Below are 17,880 nucleotides of genomic sequence, written 5' to 3'. Positions count from 1 at the left end.
CCCTTGAGAGCAATGATTGCAAAGTGGGCAGTATACTAGATGTAGAAAAGAAAATCTAGGGGCAGCTAGGTGGCACAATGAATAGAGCACCAACCTTGGACCTGAGTTCAAATGTTGCTCAGACACTTAATACTTATCTAGCTGTGGCAAGTCACTTAATCCCATTACCTTGCAAAAACCAAGAAGAAAAAGAAAAAAAAAAGAAAACCTAAGTCCATTTCCTAGTTCTGGTTTTTGCCAGCTGAAGCTTTATAGGAAAGTCTCTTAACTTATCAGGGATTATTTTTCTTCATCTATAAATGGGAATAAGCAACAACTGAATTTATCACAAAAGGTAAGAAAAATGTTTTGCAAACCTTAACATCCCATGAAGGAAGGAAATTTCTTCTAGGTATATCTCTATACATAAATAAAAAGAAATATTAGATGCTATTACATATTAAATTTACTATCTATATCTATTTATGTAAAAACATATCCCACATATGTGGAGCTAGATGGTGTGGTGGATAGACACCAGATCCAGGGCCAGGAGAACTTGAGTTTGAATCCAGGTGGATACTTATTAGCCATGTGACCTTGGGCAAGTCATTTAATTGTTGTCTGCCTTCATTTCCCCTTCAATAAAAGTGGGAGAAATAATTGCACCTGCCTCCCAAGGTGTTTGTGAGGATCCAATGAGATCATATTCACCAAGTGCTTTGCAAGCATTAAAATACTAGAGAAATACTGGCTATTCCTTTTTCTTTTTCTCTATATGAACTCTTACCCACATTTAAAAAAAATGCCTTAGGTGTGCAGAGCACCTACCTCACAGTAAACCTTGGAGGACATCAGAGAGAATGGTCCCTAGAAGCCACAAACCCCCCACCCCAGCTAATATTGGGCACAGACCCCCACCCCAGCTAATTATGGGCACAAATGGGCTAAACAAAGTTGTGAATAACTAAAAGATTTCAAATTTGTTGGTGAGATAGGGGGATGTCTATCCCAAGCATGGGGAGTCTTCCTTTGGTGCAATGGGTGAATGGGAACAATTTGTTTCAATAGCATCTGAAGCAAGAGCTATGGAGAGCTTAGGGCTTGGTCAGGGATCAGAGACACTGTATCCTGCATCATTACCAGTCCTCTTTACTTTTGTCCTCTGGACTTTGGTGCCTCTGAGAGTGAGGCTGAGGACTTGACGCAACCTTGCATCACTTCAGTCCAATTCACCCAGGAGCCAAGATGTCACCATGTGAGGTCATTGGTCTTCTTGGAAAACAGAGGGTGACAGCAACAAAAGGAAGCAATCAGGAAAAAGATTCTCACCTTCCATTTGCAGATGATGAAATGGAAGCTCAGGGAGGGGAAAGGGTTGGCCCTTAGCAGCAGGAGGATCCCAACCCATACCTATTCCACATGACTCCCCCATACACCCCACAACCCAGTCACGCTGGCCTGTTTCCTACCTGGAACATTCCATCCCTTATCCTAGGTCTTTGCATTGCTCATCCCCAAGGTATAGAATGTTCTCCCTCCTCTCCTCAACCTGTTGGTATCCTGAATGTCTTTCAAGGCACAGTTCAAAGAATATAATTCTGCACAAAGATCTTCCTGATCTTGCTCCCCAGCTATTACTTCCTTCTTTCAAAAATTATATGTTTAGCAAAGATATATACATATATTAAAATGCTTATACAATATGCATATTATATTATCTCCTATGTGTATCATATGTATAAACATATGTGTGTATAGTTACATGTATGTGGAGAGAGAGAGAGAGAGAGAGAAAGAGGGGAAGGGGCATTCCCAGTATCTCTTTCTATAGAGATAGAGGATACATCAATATCTTTCAACATCCATATATGCACACATACACACAAGTGTCCACTGACCTTGGACTCTGGAAGACCTGAGTTTATATCCTGCCTCAGTCACTTGATACATACTGGCTGTGTGACTTTGGGTTAGTCACTTAGCCCCGATTGCCTTACATCCATGGCCACCTCCAGTTGTCCTGATTCATATCCAGCTACTGGACCAAGATGACTCTGGAGGAGAACGTGAGGCTGGTGACTTAGTACACCCCCAATTCAAATCTAATTCACCTATTTGTCATGGCATCACCTCCCTGATGTCATGGTCTTCTTCAAGAATGAAGGACAAATATACTCACATATACATGTTGTTTCCACAATAGAAAATAAGCTCCTTAAGGGCTAAGTCTGTCCATTGGTGCCTTTATATCCTCAGAACCTAGAAGAGTACTGAACAAAAAACAGTTGAGCAATAAAAATTTGTTGATTGATTAATTGATTGATTTTGACTACAGGTGAATGGGGTCTCCCCCATCCCTAGATGAGAACTTCTCTTCTGGTGACATATCAGAGAAACCAGGAATGCTGAGCAAAAGGAATCCAAAGAATCTAGACTTTAATAATGTCATCTCAGACTCTTAATTTCTGTGTGATTGGTGTCAAGTCCCATCACCTCCCTTGGCCACAGTTTCCTTGACTAAAAAGTGAGGGACTTGGATGAAATGGCTTCAAATGTCCCTTTTAGCTCTGTGATTCTATGATCATGAGCTTTAATTTATTTCATACTTTGAATACATGGAGATCACATTGTTAGCTTATGTGGATCCCTGGACCATTGAATATTCAGTCAGTCTGTCAACAATCATTTTTTCAGTATCATCCCCTGTGCTTGGGACTGGAGATCAGAACTTTGGTTCAATGATATCTAAAAACTCCCTGCATTTCTCCTTTTCCAAAATTCCAAAAACAGGCCATGAAATTGCACAAGAAGGGTTGGAGCGCCATCTTCAGGCATATTTATATCTTGCAAGAAAAGGAACATGATCAGTTTTGAGTCTTGTACAGATTTATAATAGAGGACAAAAAAGCAATTCAAAGCTGATTCTTTGGGAGCTAGCAAGGATGTCAGAGGGCATTGGCTCCAAAGTCCACCATTTAGAATTAACACTAAGGGAAAAGAGTGAATTGCCCAAAATGACCCAGGTAGTAGGCCAAAATTTCAACCCTAGTCATCAGCTTCAGGAATCTCTGCTCTGACATACACATCAGAAATATTTGAGTTTGAAGGAAAATATTAGAATGCATGAGGTTTGTTCAGATTAAAAATATCAGTAAGCATCTGTCTTCTTAGTAGTGAGTAGCATGTGGGTCAGACTGATCCATATCTGACCACTGGACCCAGATGATTCCTAAGAAGAAAGTGAGGCTGGTTATTCTGCACAGAACCTCCTTCCCTTCAGTCCAATTAGTTTGCATATTATGGCATCACCTCCCTGATGAAATGAATACAAATAAAAATAATACTCCAAAAGGTACTATGAGTGAGGATGCTAATCCCCACCTGTCCAGAATACAAGCCCTCAAAGTCTTCCCACAGGCATGATACAAACCAATTAATTAGTATTTCTTAAGCTCTACCATGGACCAATCAAGCTAGCTCCAGGGCCACAAGTACAAAGGATGAAAGAATCCATCCTTGAAAGAAGCTACCATTCCGATGGGAGAGACAATAAGTATACCTAAAGTAATTGCAGTGTAGATATAAAGAGGATCAATTCAAAATAGTTAAATATGGATATCTTAGGAAGGAGGAATAGCCTCAGATGATAGTCATTGAACTCTGTCTTGAAGAAAGAGAAAGAAACTCCATGAGCTATAGGGAAGGGATGTGCAGGAAGAGAGGGAACATAGCCAGTAAAAAGATTAGGAAACTGAAGATGGAATGTCTGATTTGTCCATGAACATAGTCAATTTGGCCATGCAGTCAAGTATGGAAAGGGGAAAAACACATTAAGATTGGAAGGAGAGACTATGACCAGTTTGTCAAGGATTTTAAAAACTAAACAGAAGTTTCTTCTTCATTCTAAAGGCAATAGGAAGGCAATGGCATTTATTGAGTGAGGGAGTGACATGGATAGATAAGAGCTACTCTTAAATAAAATTATTTTGGTGGTGACCAATCCTTCTTGGAAGATCATCTTAGACCTAAGCCAAGTTTCATTTCCCACAATAACCACAATCTGTCTCCAAGGCAATATGGTCCTATTCCAGACCAATATAATCTGCCAGAGCTGATAAGATTAAATGAATCCCTTGGTGTCACCCAGTTGTTAAGTATCAGAGAGAGGATGCAAACCCTCCAGGATTCCAATTCTATTGTTCTATTGTTCCAATTATATTGTTCTATTTACTCTAGCATGTTGTCACTAATTGGGTCTCCTTTAGCCTTGCAGTGACCTTGAATGGGTACTCTCATAGCAGAGGTTCACAGGCATCACCACTCTACAATCTATCAAACTGTGAACTTCTTGAGGGCAGAGGTTATTTTTAATTTTCTTTATCCCCAGGTTCAGTAGAAGTAGGCATAAAGTAGGTACCAATGATTTGACTTGACTGTGAGGCATCAGAGATAGACTTTAATGGAGGAATCCAACATCTGGAAGCCTAAACTCTCATTCTGCATCTGGTTGTAAAGGTCAGTTTACCCCTTTATGCCTCAGGTTTTTATAGGTGAGATGAAATATCCATTCAAGGACATTGCAAGGCTAAGGGAGACCCAATTAGTGATAGCATGCTAGAGTGAATAGAACATCAGAACTGGAATCCTGCAGGGTTTGAATCCTCTCTCTGATACTTAACAATTGGGTGACTCCAAGAGAATCATTTAATCTCTCTGCCTTGGTTTCCTCATCAATAAAATGAGGGAGCTGAACTCAATGTCCTCTATGATCCCTTCCAACCTATGATCCTATATAAAAAGACTCTGAGATTGTTGAAAAAATAGTGGAAGAAAATATCTCAGTTAAACTGCTAGTTCATCAAAAACTGTGCACAAGTATCAGATGCCAGATGAATGTAGTTAGACCTAGAGGTAGACCTAGAGGTCCCCAAGGAGTGTAAACCCAGTTGGCTTTTGTTCATGGCCATGGCAAGTCTCAACATAAAGCCTATTCTCCAAACTCCCAATCTAGCATTTTGACATTTCACCATTTGACAAGTTTCAAACCACTTGATCATATCCTGCCTATATTTGTCCTCTCTGGCCATCAACATCCTTTTACCATATGAGTCTGACCAGCTTTCTGCTCATAGAAAGGAATATACCTACTTAAGATGTTCCAAACCCCTTTGGCTATTCTCAAACCTGAATCTGACCCTATTTCCCTAATTATCTGACCTGAATTCAATACCACGTGTTGTTCAATCCATCCTATTCCCCTAAGCTTTGCTTTCTGACTGGACACCTAATTAATCATTTCAGTTAAGATGTGAACTCATATTTTCATTTTATTTCAGAAAAAAATATATTTGTTAAGATTCTATTTTTATTAGATAATTGCCATCTTTTCTCAAAAAAATTAACTTTTTATTTGTAAGAGTTTTAAGTCTTTGAGTCTAGGAATACAAATGATGTAGCACTAACATATTTTTTAAAATATTTCCATCTTAAAATATACATTCAAGTGCTTTTAGAATAGGGATCAAGATGGGACCTAGGATATCATTAAAATAGGAAACTTCCAGATGAGGAAATTCCCTCTCCTCATACAGGTCAGCACAACTTAGAATCTAAAAGAATTACTAAGAGAACTGGGAAGTTCATTGACTTACCAGAAACAAACAGTATGGGTCAGAGGATGATCTAAAGCCACTTAACTTTCTGTCTTTGGGATAATGATAACAGATGAATAAAAATGACAAACCAATAAAGTTTTTGCAACTTGAAATACTGTGCTATTCCATGTAATAGTGGGAGAGACCTCCATGCTTGGAATGTCCTCCCTCTTTGTCTCTACCCCCTACATTTGTAGGCTTCTTTCAAGGCACTTGCTTTCTTTACCAGTCCTCCTTAATCTTGAGTCTTTCCACTGAGATAACTTCCAATTTACTCTGTAGCTAATCTTATTTGATCTGAACTGTTAATATTCTGTCTTCTCGCAATAGACTATAAACCCCTTGAGGACAGGGATCATCTTTTGTTTTTCTTTCTATCCTCGGGTCCTATCAAAATGTCTGTTAATAATAAATGTTTGTTAAATGAGTAGCATAGTGGATACAGAGCCAGGTTTGGAGTCAGCAAGCCTTTTATTAAACTCTCATTCTTTGCCAGAAACTGAGCAAAGTCCTGAGGATACAAAGAAAGACAAAAGATCGTCCCTATCCTCAAGGGATTCAGGTCTAATGGGAGAAGACAACATGGGAATAATTCTGGACAAGCACAATATGTAGACAAGTTGGGGGAGAGGGGCAGAAATTAAAAAAAAAAAAAGAAAACACTAGAAATAGGGGAAATCAAGAAATGCTTCTTTTAGGTCTTAAATTCCTGTTGTAGAGATTGCCCAGTGGGACAAAACCCTGGATCATCAAAAATGAATTCAGTCTCTGGCAGTTCTCTATCAAGCCGGAAAGACCTGGCAACTCCATCTGGTGTCCTTAACCAAATCCTATTTAAGAAAAATTTAGGCTCCTATGAATATTCCATGAAGAATTTTTGGGCCGTAACAAATTTCAAATACCATCTACTGAGGCTTAGGAAGTGGCATTTGTATCGATGAAGGGACTACTCCACTCCTGATTTCATAGATCCTTAGAGTATCCATTTAGTCATGTCTCCTATTCATCCTCTCCATCTCCCTCTGGACTGACTGTCATTGGTCAACGACCCTCCTAAAACATGATGATCAGAATGAGAAAAATTATAACCTCTCATTTTATGAAGACAAAAAGTACCCCAGGTACAGAGAAAAAGAAAGAAGCCTAGGGACAAGAGAAAAGTCAAAGAACCTAGTATGAAATTCTGGCTCTGACACATTTCGGTGACCTTGGACAAATCAATTCCCCTCTCTGGAACCCCGTTTCCTCATCTGCCAACTGGATGAAATTGGACTGGATGATCTTGAAGATTTCTTCCAACTCTAAATCTTTTATTGAATAATCTCAAGTAAAAACAACTAAAATATAAATTTTTCTTTTGAATGTTTCTTTTCCCACAACTGAGACTATTAGGGAAATATGTTTTGCATGATTATATCAAACTGTTGATTATTGCGGGGAGGAGAGGGAGTGAGAGGAAATGTTTGGAATTCAAAGTCTTGTAAAAAAAGGAATGCCAAAAAATTTTCTTATATGGAATTGTGAGGAAAAAATAAAATAGTATTCAAATGTTAAAAAAAAATAAAAATCATAGTTTAGGTGAGAGACATTTCCTTCAATATGGTACTATTTATTAGTTCAATCCCCAAAGAATACAGTCTCTGGTGCATGGTAAGTGCTTTGTCTGTCTATCTAAATATTGAGGACCAGCTACCATGTTTAAACAAGGATGTACTCAGCCTAGACCTCACTATCCTTCTCTCTCACAACCACAGCAACAGTGAAAGGGCACCTAAGTGATGCCATGGATGAGTATTGCACCTGGAGTCAGGAAGAGCTGAGTTCAAATTAAGCCTCAGCTGCTGGATGGGTAAACATGAGCACACTTCTGAACCTCTGTATGCCTCAGTTTTGCCTCAGTAAAAATGGGTGAATAATAGCAGCTACCTCCCAGGATTCATGTGTGTGGTCAGAGAAGATATCATTTGAAAAAATAGTTTACAAATCTTAAAGGTTCTATATAGATGCTCTGAATTATTATTTTTAAGGGTCAGATATATTTAATATTTTCTTGAGTATGAGCAGCATGTGACATATTTTGTTGAGACTCATCTGATTTATCGAATTCACTTTTTTAAAATACAGATTTTATGACAAAAAATACAAAGTATTCTTGAAGCTTGTTGAACACCAGAAAGAATATACAGCCATCATGAACGACGACATCTGAGCTGTGCTGTTTGGCCAGAAAGCCTCAATTCTCGCGCCTGGTCATCCTCTCTACTTGGTAACTTGCAGTGGGATAGGACCATACCTGTTCTATCTTGAATAAAGAAGTGTGAGATGTGGGAAACTGGAATCAGAGTCTTCCAATTGAAAATGCTTAGCATTTTTCCACTCACTGGGAATATGCTGGAGAAGATGCCCACAGAGGTTCCTCCACCTCCACAGATCTCTGATTTAATCATGAGTGATGATTTTATACAAAGCTCTTCCCCAGTGTCCAAAGACTACATGGTGCTCAGGAATGCACCCAAAGGGCTGGTTTGGTTTTTTAATACCTGATGACCATCTCATTGGATGTCGTAAGCCTCTGCTGCCCATTTCTTTCTAAAGAATCATACAGACACACACACACACACACACACACACACACACACACGAGAACCACTATTCCTTTTTCTGTGCTAGGAGGTGCCCAAAATTGACCCTAGGAATATGTGTTCAAGCCTGTGCATGTATGGGAGAGAGAACAGGCATGTACTCATCTCTCACCTAGATGGTTGCAGTCCCCTTCTCATTGGTTTCCTAACACCCAACCTCTTCCCTCTCCAGTCAATCTTCCATGAAACTGCTGAACTGATATTCCCAAAGCAAAGGTCCAACCTTATTGTGCCCTGCTTTGGAAGTTTAAGTGACTCCCTAGTTTCAGTAGGATAAAAATATGGTCTCTTGCTATTCAAAGTCTCTTGCCCTCTGACTAAAGCCTATCTGAAAGGGAATAAGAGATAAGGTTGAAAAGGTAGATTTGTAAGAGATGGAAGAAGGCATTGAATGCCACCCTAAGAAGTATGAACAATTTAGGAACCATTCTGGAGTAACTGAAATTTTTTGAGCAGGAGAATGAAATGAAAGAATGAGTAAATCAAGGAAGTATATGGGCAAAAAAGAGGAAGGAAAAGGAAACTTAAAAAAGATATAGTCAAGAAAAAGTGTGTATTTTGTTATATCAATGAGTAATCTGGGAAGGAGGGACAAAGGAAGAGCATATGTATTAAATAGATCACGTTCTTTATTAGTTTTTCCTTCTCTGCCCTCTCTCCATTTCTCGTTCCCTCAGGTAAACACTGAATCTTTAAAGTCAGAGTATGGACTCAATTCTATTAATAAATGAGTAAGAAGAAGAAAAAGATCAAAAAGAAAGGACTTGGATTGGGAGGAGAAGAGAGGCCAACAAGAAAGGACTGATAACCATCTTAAACAGGTCAAAGGGCCACACTGTTGAAGGAGGGGTTAGACAGATGAGCTCTCCTTGGTCCCAGAGAGCAGAACTAGGAAAAATGCGGAGGGGGGGGGGATTTAGATTTTAATGCCCCAAAGAATTTCCCAAGAATGAGAGTTCTTCAAAGAGTGAATGAAACATCTTGACAGGTAATGGTTGGTTATGCTTTAGAGGGAATTCTTGGTCAAGGCAGTATAAGAGTGTCTAGATGCCCTTCTAACTCAGAGATTGTGAAAGTCTGTCTTGATTCATCTGATCCTATGTCTTCCAAAGAAGTTGAATGGAGTATGCAGAGGAGGACCAGAATCATCTCTCCTGATTCTGGAGGAGTCATTCTTTCATTTAATATGCACTTTTTTTTAGGTTTTTGCAAGGCAAATGAGGTTAAAGTGGCTTGCCCAAGGCCACACAGCTAGGTAATCATTAAGTGTCTGAGGTCAGATTTGAACTCAGGTCCTCCTGACTTCAGGGTCAGTGCTCTATCCACTGCGTCACCTAGCTGCCCCTAGTATGCACTTCTTAAGCATGTATCAAAAATGTACTACGAGATGAGGATATATAGAAAGGCAAAATACAGTCTTTGCTTTCAAGGAGCTTGCAGCCTAAGAGAAGAGGGAAATAATCAAAAACACTCTCTAAATCAGAGTGAAAAATTGAACCTGATGGAGGAGTTCAAGAGGAAATGACTGCTACAGTTACCTGAGGTTATCTTTTTTGGGAGGAGATCTTAGTGGGAAACAAAAGAGAATCTTAAATAGCCTAGAGACAATACTACCCCCCTGGAATGGCTTTAGGATTGTTAAAGAATTCAAAAACGAACCCTAGGATGAGGGCCAAGATCCACTGAAAAAATAAAGTGATTTCTTGGACTTAATGACTTGTGAGCCTGAATACTTGTAAGAGACTGTTAAACAGCCTCCCAAACACTGATGCTCCTCATTGCTAGGGGTAGTGCCATAAGTAAGCCATGAGAGAGAAGCCGAGGTCCCCAAAGTGACCAAGTCCTCTATGAATTTAGAATGGGGTCCTGAAGAGTTAGACTCAACAATATAATTCAACAACAGCAGCAAATTTTACCAAGATCACATAGGTTTAAAGCAGCACAACTATGTTCTAACCCAGGACTTCTGACTTCATATTCACCCTTCTCAGCACCACGCCAAACTACTTTTCATGGCAAGTGAAATTCTTATTTAAGGATTGACTTTTTACCTCCACCCAGTTAATGTCATCCTAGATGGCTTAGGTAGGTCAAGTGAATTCATTAAAAAGTGTAATCTGGTTGTGAACAAATCCTAAGAAATCTGAGAGGATAAAAGTTCTTTATTCATTGGGTAAAGGAAGATGACTGCCCACAGGAAATATCTTATGATAGGCTAAAATAATCTGATGATATCTGGATCAATCTGCAAAATAGTAAACCAGGTTAGAGTCAAGCAGGCCAATCTAGTGATGAAGGATACCCACCAAGACCCTTGAGTAGAAACAGATTCTGGGAAATAAATGTTTCTCTCATTATCTTTTTTTTTTTTCTGCAAGGCAAATGGGGTTAAGTGACTTGCCCAAGGCCACACAGCTAGGTCATTATTATGTGTCTGAGGCTGGATTTGAACTCAGGGACTCCTGACTCCAGGGCTGGTGCTCTATCCACTGCGCCACCTAGCCACCCTTCTCATTATTTTTTCTCTCTCCTCTACTCTGGGCAATCTTATAAGTTTTGGAGATCCAGAGATCTCTTTAGATGTTCCACTAATGATCAGTACCAGTTGCAGAGCCCTTGGAGCCTATGGCAGTAGGCACAGGAGTCAGGAAGTAAGCAAGTTTCAGGGGCATTTAGATGGTATAGTAGATACAAGTAAAGAACTAGACTCAGTCAGGAGGACTTGAGTTCAAATCTAGACTTAGACACTTATTAGTTGTGTGATACTAGGCAAGTCACTTAACCCCATTTGTCTTAGTTCCCTCAATTTTATGGGGATACAATTATAATGATCTACCTCCCAGGGTTGTTGTGGGGATCAAATGAGATATTTATGTATATAGCTATATAAAAATATTTATATAGCTATATAAATGTTAGCTATTACTCTTCTCATGAGATGGTTAAGCCATCTATGAAGATGTTGGTATTAGTTATTCCATTGAAATATTTTGTACCAACTCTTCTTGGTAAATTCCCTTTTCTAAAAGTTATTTAGTCTGATTTACTAATTAATTGTCAAGGGGAAGCACAGGGTTGGGGCCTCATAAGTACCATTACAAATAATATAATCCTTCATGGTTATCCCCAGTTTACTAAGCGGGAATAGCTGTGAGTAGTCAGCTGCATCTGCTACGAACCCCAGTCTGCCAATGTGAATGCAGTTTAGGGAAGTGACCCTAGAAAGGATGTGATATACCATAAGTTATAGAGCTATCATGAAGTTCTGATAAAACAATATATCTAGGTAAACCATTGAATTATCCTTGTATCTCTCCCCATACTAGACATAGTCAATGATTAATAAATGTTGAATGAATGAGTGTATGAATCAAAGAAACATGTATTCAGGGCTTACTATGGGAAATACAAATACAAAAGGAGGACAGTCCCCATCCCCAAGAAACTTATTCTGATAGGCAAAGACATTGCAAACAGGGACATGGTAGCCAAGGTGATGTGCTGTGGTCAGGGGATCCCCAAGATGATAATTGGAGTCATAGAATAACTGATTGACATATACTTTCTAGGCATGGTCATGTAGACTTGGTTCCCATTCCTAGAATTAGCATTGGAAGGGGTCAGGGGTAAGAGGATGGATCCCTCTAATGTTGGGGAGATCACTAGCAGTCATCTGGATCTTGTTTGGGCTAGTTATAGTGAACATTTAGCAGTCAGATTTCCAGGGGTCCATGACAGTAACATCCAATGTAAGACTTTGGCATTCAAATAGAGAATTGCACATTTAGGCTTATGCCAGATAAAGAATTGTCTTTAAAATATTAACCTGTTTTTGAAACTCTCATTGACCTCATTGGCATCTCAATTTTAGAAACAATTGGTGAGTTTCCAAAAAGTACATTTTTTTTAACAAACCCTTTCTATCTTATGAAGAGCCTCCTTTCCTCCTTGGTCTCAGAAATGCCCATTGTTTGCTGTACATGTGCTTTCAGAAACCAGAATATTGCTTCCCAATAATTTTGCTCAAAAGATTCTGGAAGGAAAACAACAGGAGCAAATGACAAACTAATGCAAGGGAGAAAGAAAGAAGGGAAACTGTGTAATGGCATGCTTAAGATAGAGTTTCTAATTAATTACAGAAGAATCCGAGCAGACTTGTATCTTCATAAATATATTTAACTATGGTTGACACTAATAAGAATGCTTGGACCAGGTGACCTCTAAGACTGGCAGATTCTATGAATATCCAAAAAGGATAGATTAAAAAAAAACATTTCTGGCTACCACATGAAGGAAAAAAAATTTCTTAAATTGATCTTCCCCCATCCAAGCTTGGTATAAAGAATATAAAGGAATATTTATTAACAAAGGAGATGTTTTCCAAATAGCCTTAATTTACCCCTGCAATCCATATCCAGTTTTGCAATTATAGAAACAGATCTTCAGATTTATATAAAGATGATAAATATTGAATACTTAGAAATGTTTCCTTGTTGATAAATGTTTACATGCCTAAGTCATGTTTTATTCCTTAATGGGAAAATATATTCCCTAGGGTCAAATGGAAGGCTTATGAAAATCAAACATGGATGGGAAATGCAAACTACTGGTCATTTGTTAATGGCCATTAATGACCTTATATATAGGCATTGGATCTTGAATAAACATGCAGACTATTAGCTTGTTTGAAATGTTAACAAAGATGATTCATTAATATGTTAATTGCTATTTTGGCCTTAACATGCCCTATAAACTAAAAGAGAAAATTGTCTGGGGAACTCCTTGTGTTCCTCTTATAGTGGTTCAAAATCATTGAAAAAATAGATTCTCTGAGTTGGAGGGGACCTCAGTCACCATGATATCCTACCTGTACTGAAGAATATCCAGTACATTCTATTTGACAAGCAGTCACACAGATAAGAATGGGGACAGAAGGACACCAAAAGTGTTTGGAATAATTTGTTCCAAAAGTCATGAAGACAGCTGAAAAAGATGTTGTGGATAGGCATTAAAGACATCAAGTCATCTAATGCATCCCAAGCCATCACCAGGTCTCCTGACTTTTGGGTTGCTGTTCAATTTTGATGACTCTAGAAGAGAGAGTAGGGTGATGACTTTGTGCACCTAAATCCATTTTATGGATAACTAAAGATGTCACCCATTATAGCATTAGTCTTCTTCAAAAATGAAGGATAAACAGCACCAATTTGATAAACTCCAAAGAAGAGAAGCCCAGAGGACTACAATTGGCACTGTTAGGAGGATTTGGGCTAGGTGACCTCCCAAGATGATACATCAAACTTTGCCATCATCACCTTCCTCCAACTACTTCCCAATATTCAAGGGATAGAGAGAGTAGTTTATCTGTATAGAGGGAAGAAACTTCTTCTACTAATATTATTCAATATATGAACTCTGAAGTTCATAGTCTATCACTGAGGGGTTCAATGACTTGTCCCAGATAACGCAATCAGTATGTGTCAGATGTTGAACCCAGGACTTCCCGACTTCAAGGTCAGCACTCTAACTCTACTCCATGTTGTCTAAAACACAACTTTACTCTAAATATTCCTGACAATAGTCAGCCTCTTCTTCACATATTCTGGAACACAGAACTCACTACCTAATAAGGCAGTTTTAACCATTTTCTAAGTAGTTCCTTTTGCTAATGTAAGCTATATTTGCTCATTATAATATATCATACAGGTTATTTCAGTGCATAAATGACTCTTGAAAATAGCATGGATAGTTATTTCTGGAATCTTAGCCCCTCATCTCCAAAGGACATCGTGACGTCTATCATATATGAGAGGGATAAGGGCTGCTCCTTTTCTTGCCTGTTTCCAAGATGGATACTGAAATCTCTTCCTGGCCACCTCTCCTGCCCACCAATATTTCCAGTCCATACCAAAAAATTGCTTTCCTAGTCACTTTTTAAGTATAAAGTAACCCTAGTTTACATTCCCCAACTTAACTCCTTCCCACTAAATACAGTTACACAAAAGACCATGACAAATAGTGAATAACAGGTACAACCATTTATCGAAGCAATCAGCAAACAGAAATTAGACAAATCATATACATTGAAATGTGCTTCAGAATATGAGTTGATGTTCTCTTTAGCTAGAAATAAAATGGAATCTCAACTAGAAACAAGAGAGCACCCAATCTCATCCAAGAGACTTACTAAGGAGCCAGCTTCCCCTGCTGTTTGTAGGGTCTTTTCCTCCAAGAGATTCTGAAACCATAAGCATTTCCCCCAAAAGTTCTGGCACCAACTTGGTAAATCCCTGACAAGCAAGGAAGATACATGTCAGACCAATCCAAAGTCATGTCTGCTTCTGTGTAACCCTAGGTTATTTTCCTTCCCCTTCCCCAAAGCCTGGATAGAAAGCCTGATTACATTCTTTTTTTTAAGCTTTTTTTTTTGTAAGGCAGTGGGATTAAGTGTCTTGCCCAAGGTCACACAGCTAGGTAATTATTAAATGTCTGAGGTCACATTTGAACTCAGGTCCTCCTGACTCCAGGGCCAGTATTCTATCCACTGCACCACTAGCCACCCCCTGATTACATTCCAAATATCTTTCTTAAAATAAGTCAGATGCTGTCTCCATGTATCTCCTAGTCATGCCCTTATTTCTGTCCTTAGGAGTCAGGCAAAATAAGTCTGTCAACTTTCTGCTGAATTTCTCTACATGGATATTCTACTGATGCCTCAAATTCAATGGTCATAAATTCAAGAAGACAGTCCTTCTTTCTAACTTATCTTTTTTTTTCTCTTCATGAACCCCAAACCTGGACTTTCCTATGGCCATCCCTGATCACACGTCCCAGTTTGTAGAATTCTGTCCATTCTTCTCCATCTCTGGCTTTAACCCATTCCTTTTCAGTCATTTCTACTCTTGCTGATCTGAATTATTCTCATTTCTAACTAATTCATTTCTTTGTGTATAATTTCTGTCTTTCCAATCCACTTTTTACACAAAACCATTTTTTAATGCAACATCTAATCATACCCCCCCCTTTCCAGATCAGAAACTCCTACTGAATAAAATACAAACTCCTTTCCTTGTTATTCATTCTTCCATAAAAGACTATAATCTCACTTTCCAATTCTTAAACTCTCCAGTCAAATCCGGGTACTCACTATTCCCCAATTTGTTCTACCTCCTTCTTCTGGTACATTTGTATATAGTTTCCTCCCAGGTCAGGAACAGATGTATAGTATCTCTGTCTATTCAAAACTCCTCCCTTAGGTGTTCAGCGTGGTCCCAATCCCCCACTCCCACCCCCATCACTTTTTCTTTGTTCCTCACATCTAAAGTCATTCTTCTCTGCTGGAGATTCTTTATTGCATTTTGACCTTCCCTTGAATTTAATGGAAGACTTGCCTGAAAGTTCCAAATCCCCTTAGAGGATGAGGTCCCTACACATGGCGCCTTAGCTCTCTAGTAGGCATCAAATGGGATGCTTATTAAACACTATAAGTATTTAATACATATTTATTTAGATGAATAGTTGAAATCTCACTATTCTTCCATCTAATGACCTTCCAATTAGTGTAGGATAACACTAAGGATCCTGTTCTTCAAGTCAAAGTTCCCTAAACTGCTCACTGGAAGTCCCAGTGACATCTTACACTCAACATCTCTAAAACAGAACTCGTTATCTTTCCACGAATCCTTCTCCTCTCCCTCACTTTCCTCTAATTAATAAAGGTCTCACTATCCTCCCAATTATCCAAGCTCCCAACCTGGGTGTCTGAACTCTGCTTTTTCCCCTCTCCCTCCCACATCTAGTTCATTTCTTTTGTAATAGTACTTTTGGACTTTTGGATATCCCCTTATATTCTCACTCTAGCTCTGACCCTCATTTCCTCAACACTGCTCCCCACCCTGAGGCCTTCATCACCTCACCTCCAAGGGGCGATTGGAGGGGGGGGTCTGCCTGCTTCCAGCCTCCCTCCATTCCAATCCATCCTCCATCCTTCCTGAATTCCAAATCTGAGCAGTTCACATGCATGTCCTCATTTCATAAACTCCTCTATTGTTTCCTACTTAAAATAGAAACCCTCTATCCCCACCCCTGTCCCCTTTCTGGTCTTGTTTCCCCAAAAAAGAGGAAGAGCATTGGATTTGTAGGCATAACAACCTGGGTCTGATTCACTTCTTGAATGGCAACCTGGGCTTGGGCAAGACATTTAACCTTAATTTTCTCATCTGTAAATGGGTATAATTCCACCTGTCCCCAACACGGGGTTGAGAAAAGAGTGAATCCTCAAACATAACTGGAACTGGACTCCAAAATCTGGGCTCAGAATTTGGATTTGCCCTGTACTTCCTCCAGCAAAACCTTAGCTCCTCATCTATCAAATGTCCTTTCTGTACTCACTTGGAATACTCCAATGCTCATGAATGGGAATCCCATTCCTAATGGCCAACGTTCTTGAGCCCGAAGAGACCTTGGGATTGCTTGGTCCCACTGCCCCATGTTTGCAGAGAAGTGAACCCAGACTCAGGGAGGAAGGTAACTTGTGCCAGGATGCAAAGGGAGTGGGCACCAGAGTAGACCTGGGGGCCTGGGCCTCTGGTTCCGGAGTCTACTGCATGGAAGCCCCTGGCTCACAGCCAAGCCCCAGGAGGGGAATTGGTTCATTCTTTACATTCATGTGGCCAGGCCCATCTGGCACCTTTCCCATAGGAGTAGGCCTTAATAGATACTGGTTAATGGATGATGTAAAAGTGCTGTCAATAGAAGGAATTATTTTTATTACTCAAATGAAGTCACAAACACACACTGCACCCTCATAAATATGCATATTCATAGACACAACAGCACTCACACACCACACTTTTACACATGTAGACACCAACACCCATATGCTCACACCAACACAAACACACACACACACTTTTACAATACATACATATATATATTCACACTGATCTACACACCCAAGCACACACACAGACACACACAGACACACACACACACACACACATAAGCATGCATACACTCACACCCACATAGACATAGAAACACACATAGCCTCACCCAAACCTTCACTCACATACACACACACACACATTCACATACTCATACACACACACTTTTACAATAACACACATATAATCTCATTCATCTACATATCCTAGCACCCACATATATACACACATACACACTTTTACAATAACACATGTATATATTCACACTCATCTACACCCCAGCATATATATATATATATATATATGTATATATATATATATATATATATAGCACACTCATGCACACACTCACACACATACTTTTACAATAACACACATATGTAATCTCACTCATCTACACACCCCAGCACACATACATGCACACAGACACACTCACCCACACATACACACATACTTTTATACTAACACACATATGTATTCACACTCATCTACACACCCCAGCACACACACACAAACACACACTTTCACATCAGCAAACACATATGCAATCTCACTCATCTCCTCTCCCCAGCACCCACACTTACACACATACAGACACACTCACACAATCACACACTCAGCCCAAGTTTCCAAAACCTAATACCTAAGGGCCCAGCA

The 17,880-nt window shown here is 39.4% G+C and overlaps 1 protein-coding gene across 7 annotated transcripts in view; it reads left to right on the top strand.

The window, feature by feature from the left end:
- Positions 1–17,458, top strand: part of FGGY (FGGY carbohydrate kinase domain containing) — a 529,413-nt gene extending 511,955 nt beyond the window's left edge. For 2 of the 7 annotated variants that reach the window (XM_074221312.1, XM_074221313.1), the window contains one exon: positions 7,761–17,458. In XM_074221312.1, coding sequence (XP_074077413.1) covers positions 7,761–7,845 — 85 coding nt within the window. In that variant the 3' untranslated portion in view covers positions 7,846–17,458. Of the gene's footprint in view, positions 1–2,317; positions 2,337–7,760 lie in introns of those variants that run through there. The other 5 variants (XM_074221306.1, XM_074221307.1, XM_074221311.1 and 2 more) reach the window with 4 other exon arrangements.
- Positions 17,459–17,880: the final 422 nt, after the last annotated feature.

This window comes from Macrotis lagotis, chromosome 2 (genome assembly GCF_037893015.1).
Source record: "Macrotis lagotis isolate mMagLag1 chromosome 2, bilby.v1.9.chrom.fasta, whole genome shotgun sequence".
NCBI classification, from domain to species: Eukaryota; Metazoa; Chordata; class Mammalia; order Peramelemorphia; family Peramelidae; genus Macrotis; species Macrotis lagotis.
The sequence above is the reverse complement of the archived record's forward strand: the minus strand, read 5'-3'. Positions and strand labels throughout refer to the sequence as shown.